Genomic DNA, 7565 nt, shown 5'->3' with positions numbered 1-7565 from the left:
TGTATGAAGTTCATATATGGAGCCGCCACTCTCCATTCTTTGTCCGACTGGAATGTGAAATGGAGGTGTGGCATTTTTGAAAAAAGGCGGGTGAAAAATCTGTAAACACAGAAACATGAATCCCGACAAGTGCAAACTCCTTGCTATTGCCATTCTTATTCACAGACAAAAGAAAAGAAAATATAAATATCAGGATTCACAATTGTAACATTTTGTATACAGCCAACCTGGAAGACCAATCTGCTGCACTAATATTATGCCAGGTTTCTGTTGGTAGGCTGGAGTCATACAACTCTGGCAAGCTGTATAAGTGAAATTAGTAGGTGGTCTAGGAAAGATTTAGGAGGAAGTCCTCTAATAGGCTAGTGAGCAGTTAACCAATAATTGCGTATACTGCGGTCCAAAGGAATGGTTTCCTTTTGAGGTACAAAAAAAAAAGATGTCTCTCTGTCCACTCTGTCATCCGTCAATGTATCATCCCCACAGAGAATACATTGGCTCACTCTGTTTTGATGGATACAAAATCTCTGTCTGGCCGCCCCCTTAGTTCTGGTTCATAAGACAGATGATAACAGCCTTGGTATATCAGAGACAGACGGAACTGAAGCCTTTCCAGAACTCACTTTTCTTATCACTGCAAAAGCAACTCCTCGTCTACCCAAATGGTGCGTGTGTGTGTGTGTGTGTGTGTGTGCATGTGTGTAGGGGGGAAGAAGGTAGACCAATGAATCTTCATAGTCATAAGAGAACTGATCTGTTAAAACATTTTAAGACAGTAATTCCTATCTTCCCTGTCATTCCTTTAATATTTTCCCTTTATCATCTGTCTGTCTATCTATCTTTCTCACTTTATTTTTCTTTTTCTCTGTCAGTTAAATATATCGGGTTTCCTGAATGTTTACAGGAAGTTCTCCTCACTCCGGTTCAGATTGTGACATTTGAATCTGGCCATCCGCATGCATGTGCCAATACTAATATTTGGCCAGAGAGAAGAATCCAGGCAACAAAAACGTTCTCAATTATTCATTCTGATGCGGACTTTAGCCTGAGGCCCTATTAATCACAGAGCCTCTTTCTACTGTTTCTTTGCAGAGATTGGACCTGTTACCATCACAACGGACCCAAAGAAGTTCCAGTATGAGCTGAGAGAGCTGTACGTCCAGGTGAGTTCAGCAGGTCACATCCTATCATATCCTAAAGGTTATAGAAGTGGCATAAGGTCATCTGCCGTTGAGCAGAGCAGCCAACCTGCCAACTGCTGACTGTGGTCATACTTGGGGAAAAAGGTTTCAAGGTTGCATGTAAAACTAGAAGGGCACTCGGAGAGCGCAGACCTCCGCCAAGGTGTGCGCTATTATTGCTTGTTCATGAGTCAGATCCGGATCCGCTCCAAAATGTAATGGGTTCTTCCTTGGCCCATGCTACACCCTTCCACGAGGTTTCATGAAAATCGGGCCAGTAGTTTTTCCGTAATCCTGCTAAAAGACAAACAAACAGACAAACAAACAAACGGCACCAAAAACCATTTGCAGAAGTCTATCCTATTGGGAAAACTGTCTGGCAACTGCTTGTGCATCATTGGCATTATACGTATAGTGTATTGCTATAAATAAACCATACCTATTTTTTTCTTGAAAGTGGGTTTTCTTTACTCTTATTGGAGCTGTGCAAGCCCTGTTCCCATTTTAAGTGGATTTTAAACCTTCATTGTACCCTGACAGCCTACTTTTCAAAGCTTTGGTCATATGTTGACCTTGGCTATTGTGGATGTGAAACTCTCCAGCAACCCGTGTTTATTTTGCCTCCTGATTTCCCCGCACCATTACAAACACACGTATAAACAAAAACATACAACGGGACTAGAGAACCAAATAAAGTAAGTTCAAATTGCCAGGTTCAAATTTTTGTGTAATCGCTTGAGGAGAGGGAGGAAGCTGTGCGGGAATAGTTATCTTCTTGTGTAGCGCTTGAGCAAAGCAGAGAAACTGGAATGCTCCTGACATCTGAGGGCCAGCAGAACATAGTGATTTGTCAGAGAGAGAGAGAAAGAGAGAGAAACAAGTAGCATTCAGAGGTCTGTCCATGGAGGAAAGGTCTTTGGCAAGTGCTTGTGCATCCTTGGCGCGTGCTGCTGTTAATTTGGCGTGTGAGCGCGTTGTTGTGTGTAACATGGAAGCCCTCGTGGAGATCCAGTTTCCTCTCACTTGCTCTTTCATTCCTGAGCCTGTTTTTCCTCTCCTCACCTCTTCACCTGCGTAACCTCTGAAAAGGTTTTGGCCCAAATACAAGAAAACAACTCTTTGGGATTATATGCTATGAAATTTTTCATCTAGATTTGATATACTAGCTTTTTAGCTCAGTCGAACAACTTTTTTTTCACAGCCCATACGACATGCCAACCACAGTCTGGTAAATCACACAAACCTGAAAGCGAGCTTTAAAGTGTGCAGTCCACTGATCTACTTTGTCATGGCCATTGAGTTTAAGGGTGGGAGATGGTAGGTAACACTCCATATTTTAAGCCACAGAGAACAAAAGTGCACAGGGGTTGATGGGGGTTACTGGGGTGGGAGTGATGGGGGTTACTGGGGTTGGGATGTTGGGGAGCAGGAGAGATAGAGGAGTCCTGTCTCTTGACATTCCTCCCCCCTGGCCTGGAATCATGGATCACTCCATTCCAGATGTTCCTCTCTGTGGCGATGCGTCCTAGCTAGCTAGCGATCCCCGCAGACAGACAGACACGTGCCTGCTGGAATGCTGCGGAGGACAGCTCCCTCTGACCCCCGCAGTCACACAGACAGAGAGAGAGAGACAGAGTGGTAGATGACGAGAGCGAGCAAGACAGGATGGGTTGGATACACACACACACTTTTTTACCTCTGTCAGCGAAGTTGGAAGGAGGTTATGTTTTCACCCGTTTGTCTGTCTGTTTGTGTGTTTGTTAGCAAGATATCTCAAAAAGTAGGAAAGTTGCTTCGATTTTGCCGATGACCCTGATCTGGCATGTCCACCATTAGACCATTTTTTGTTTTTTAGCCATAATTATTTTGCTGCGTTTGTGTGCTGGTGGGAAAGTCACTTCCAAGTTGGCTACTAAGTAGCATTGCATTCACATATGCTATTTTATCGGAAAAGACGAATGATTAACTAACATAAACCATTACAGAGGCTGCAGCTTTACAAGTTGGAGAATTGTTCAGCATTGCTTTAATCCTTTATTTATCTGGGGAAAGTCGACTAAGCATACCCATTCTTTTTCAGCTGCACCCTGCTTCACATTCACACAGTTATACACATTCACACCGGGGAGCAACCACAGTCTTCTACTGATGGACACTGGGCAGCTCCGTTGAAGCAGTTGGGGATTCACTGCCTTGCTCAAGGGCATCTTGACAGTGGTTGTTGAAGGAGGGAAGCGCATTACTCCTTTACTGTCCCCATCCATGAACCCCCCTCCAGTCACAGCCTAACCTCTAGGTGACTGCCGGCCCCAACACACATGCACACAATCACAAATTTGATCAACATCAGCATAAATGATCTCATTAAAGGAGTCTATACGAATTGGCTCATAAATCCTACATTACGCTTTTTATTATGCTTCACAATGGCAGCCACAAGTCATTAACATTTAGTGGCACAAACCACTGCTCAGAGACTGTCGGTAAGTACACACTGTATAGCACATCAGTAAATGTCACAGCTATTTCCAGAGCTCTTAAAGCACAGTGTCAGAGCCAGTAGTAATAGATGCTTTTAAGACCAAACTGCAGTTATTACAGACACAGTTATGGTTGGGTCCATCAATCTTCTAATATGTTACAGCACTGCATCACTGTTGCATTGTTAATCATTTGTTACGTAACGGCAGTTCAGATCGCAAACTGTTAGTAACAGTTGCAGGACAAGCCAGAAAGTTGTGATTCTGAACACATGTTGCTGGTGACACACACACACGCACGCACACGCACACGCACACACGCACACACACACACACACACACACGCGCACACCATGTTCTCATAATGCCCTCCTCATCTCCAGGGAGGCGGGGACTGTCCGGAGATGAGCATCGGTGCCATCAAGATTGCCTTGGAGATCTCCCTGCCGGGGTCCTTTATTTATGTCTTCACAGATGCCCGATCTAAAGACTACAAGCTGACCCATGACGTCCTGCAGCTCATCCAGCAGAAACAGTCACAGGTTTGGAGATTTGTTTCTGCAGTATTTTATTGATATGCAGGCAATATAAGCACGGTTGATGAAAGACATCATGTCTGTGTGTGTGTGTGTGTGTGTGTGTAGGTGGTGTTTGTGCTGACAGGGGACTGTGATGATCGGACTCACATCGGCTACAAGGTCTATGAAGAGATTGCCTCCACCAGCTCTGGGCAGGTCTTCCATCTGGACAAGAAACAGGTCAACGAGGTAAGAGACCACCTATTGGAACTAGCGTAATCTCTTCTCTTCTCTTCTCTTCTCTTCTCTTCTCTTCTCTTCTCTTCTCTTCTCTTCTCTTCTCTTCTCTTCTCTTCTCCTCTCTTCTCTTCTTCAGGTCCCTGGGAAGATGTTAAATGCTCCTTGGGATGTTTCGCTGACACGGGAATCAGCTGTTTTCTACATTCAACACTGATATCTAGCGCAAGTTCTCCAGTTCCAGAGTCAAAAGAAAAACCTTTCCGGCTTCAGAAGGCGCTTTGGTCACGGTGGAGAGAACATTGAGTTCAGATCACTTCAGTCTGGCCTGGGTTCTGCTCCTAAGCCATGTAAATAAAGCAGCAGTGGAAGGGTTTACAGCCCCTCTCATGTCCAGTGCTGTGCCCATGTTCAAGTCTGGACTCCTGATCAAATGTGAAGGAAACATTCAAATGATTGATGCATGGCTCTGAAGAGATCTATTCAGCGTTTCCAAGAAATGCAAATCAATTTTGTTGGTTCAGACGGCGACTCAAGGTCTGAAGTTTGAATAATATTGCTGTTTGTTAAGGCATGGGGATGCAAGGAAAGGAAGGAATTCTAGATTTTAAATAATTTTCCACAATACTTTTCTCTTGCTTTCTTGTACTCTCATTTCTCAATCGGTCATTTTCTCTCGCCTTCTCGCTGTCTCTCCACTTTGTCTTTCTTTTACTTTCTCTCTCTCTCACACACACACACACACACACCCACACACACAGGCAGTGAAATAATGTATGGAGTGAGGAACGAAGAAGCTGACATGACCTGTTGATCTCTCCCATCTTCTGGAGCCTCTCACGTGGCCTCCGTGACCCCCGTGGTCTGAGAGGAAGAGTGGGAGGCCTGTCTGTGTCTGTGCCCAGCCGAGGCCCTCCACACCTGGCCCTGCCTCGTACCAGCTCCCTCTGACAGGCTGCTCCTGGCTCAGGGGGCGGCTGCAATTCCCTTGAAATCAGACTGAATAAAAATCGCCCTACCAAAGTATCACAGTTAATTTGACAATGATATATTGTTGTTTAAAAATGCTACATGTAGCACCTTTAAGAAGCAGATGGATGAAAACATATCAAGAAATGTGCGCAATTAACATAACAAAAACATTTCGATATACAGTGTCTTATCATTTTCAGTGCAGTCCTTCCTTTTGTTCCCCTCTTAAAACTCTCGCACCCTGATTTTTGGAGTTGAGAGCGCTGTATCGTATTACTCCCACTTCACACATGCCTGCTCCTTCAAGGATTCTGGGTCGAGTGTCTGTGTCTGGGTCACACACAGGAGCTGCTGGGACTGCGGGGGGCTGCTGGGGGGCTGCTGGGGGGCTGCGGGTCAAGACACAGGGGGAATCTTAGTCACTTCCTGCTGACGGCCTCGCACATGTTGAGGGGACGACCTTGTATGCAGCGGACGGGGGTGGTGTGTGCGTGTGGAGTGTACGTGTGTGTGTGTTTGTGTATGTGTGTTTGTGTGCATGCGTGTACGTGTGTGAGTGCATGTGTGTGTGTACGTGTGTGTGTTAGTTGCAAGAGTTATGATACAGGTCTCGTATATGTTGAGGGGACGACCTTGTATGCAGCTAAGGAGGGTGGTGTGTGTGTGTGTGTGTGTGTGTGTGTGTGTGTGTGTGTGTGTGTGTGTGTGTGTGTGTGTGTGTGTGTGTTACTTGGTAGAGTTAGGATGTAGTCTGGCAGAGGAGACAGTGGGAGCTAGAATTTCTTAGTCATTATTATGTGAAAGAGGATTTAAAGGAAAAGGCTGGTGTTTTTTAATGCATTGCTTACTGTCAACAAATCCTATGAAAATATCAAAATCAGCAATGATTTTGTTTTGCCAACAAGTCTCCTCCATGTAACCGGTGCCCAGTGCATCCATGTCCCAGCAGCCATAGAACTCCATTGTATTAAAAAAATTATTAAAAACACGTCAAAGAGCCATGCTGTTGCTCTGGGCAGCATATTTCATCATCACGATGCACTGGGCTGGCCGACTTTTTCCTCAAACAACTTAATAAGCCGGCTGTAAACACTTTGCGATCTCAGGAAAGTAGTTCCGTAGCACCGAAAATAGTCCCCGGCATAATGAAGAATTTGTTCCCATTTGAATTTGATTTGGTAATAACTACAACGGCCTGACCTTTCATGGTAACAGTTAGCGATTGTTAAAATTGAAACTATGTCTTTGTGAGCTGTATTTCAAGGTTTTTAGCTTACAATTGGAGCCAACGACGGCTAAAAACGGTACAGGGGAAGTCAGAAAGTAACGGGAGTAGAGCAAACACATTGTTGATTTTGTTATTTTCATAGGATTTGTTGACGGTAAGCAATGCATTAAAAAACACCGGCCATATCCTTTAATGGGTTTCCTTTATCAATGTTATTTTCCTTATTATTCCTTATTAAAATACTGGACCAATACTTATCTAAAACAAATAATATCATAAAGACAGGGTGGTCTAATTTGCACATGAATGTTTTAGATCCCATGTAATTAATAATGCTCTACTTACAACTTTTTGTTTTTCTTGCTTGACAAACAAAGCTTTATGTCGGCTGTTCCCCTCTGCCTGACAAAGGATCTGGTCAATTTATTGATTAATTGATGCCTGATAAATTAGCTATCAATGTGCGGGCGAGCAGAAATTAAGAGGGGGGAATGAGGGGAACTTCACCAAACACACACCCAGAACATTTTGTGTGTGTGTGTGTGTGTGTGTGTACTGTATTAGAGAAAGTGAGAAAGGAAAAGTACAGAGCACATTTCTCTGACTCCCCTTCCTACAGTGTAACATGGATGCATTGTAACTCTCACATTCTCCTCCTTTCCTTCCTGTTGCTGCAGGTTCTGAAGTGGGTGGAGGAGGCGGTGCAGTCGTCCAAGGTCCACCTGCTGTCTACTGATCACTACAGCGGGGTCAGCAACACTTGGCAGATGCCCTTTGACCCCAGCCTCAAGGAGGTCACCGTGGCCCTCAGCGGTCCAGCACCTGACATCGAGATACGAAACCCCCAGGGTAGGATACCACACAGAGGATTCCAAAAATAATTAATTTTCTAATGATGTATTTATTAACTAAGCATAAGCAAGTAACCAAGCAAATTCATGAAAATCTA

The 7565-nt window shown here is 44.4% G+C and overlaps 1 protein-coding gene across 1 annotated transcript in view; it reads left to right on the top strand.

Annotated features, from left to right (window-relative positions):
* Window positions 1-1092: 1092 nt before the first annotated feature.
* Window positions 1093-7565, top strand: part of hmcn1 (hemicentin 1) — a gene marked incomplete at its 5' end in the record, with an annotated part of 78260 nt that continues 71787 nt past the window's right edge. Inside the window, 4 exons of the mRNA XM_071517019.1 lie at window positions 1093-1163; window positions 4045-4203; window positions 4306-4428; window positions 7294-7465. Of these exons, the coding sequence (XP_071373120.1) occupies window positions 1093-1163; window positions 4045-4203; window positions 4306-4428; window positions 7294-7465 (525 nt within the window). The remainder of the gene's footprint in view (window positions 1164-4044; window positions 4204-4305; window positions 4429-7293; window positions 7466-7565) is intronic.

Source organism: Centroberyx affinis, unplaced genomic scaffold (genome assembly GCF_046629955.1).
Source record: "Centroberyx affinis isolate AG114_WGS23_722 - 3 ecotype Tasmania unplaced genomic scaffold, CSIRO-AGI_Caff_v1 ptg000449l_1, whole genome shotgun sequence".
Lineage (NCBI taxonomy): Eukaryota > Metazoa > Chordata > Actinopteri > Beryciformes > Berycidae > Centroberyx > Centroberyx affinis.
Note: the sequence above shows the minus strand (reverse complement) of the source record. Positions and strands in the feature narration are given on the sequence as shown.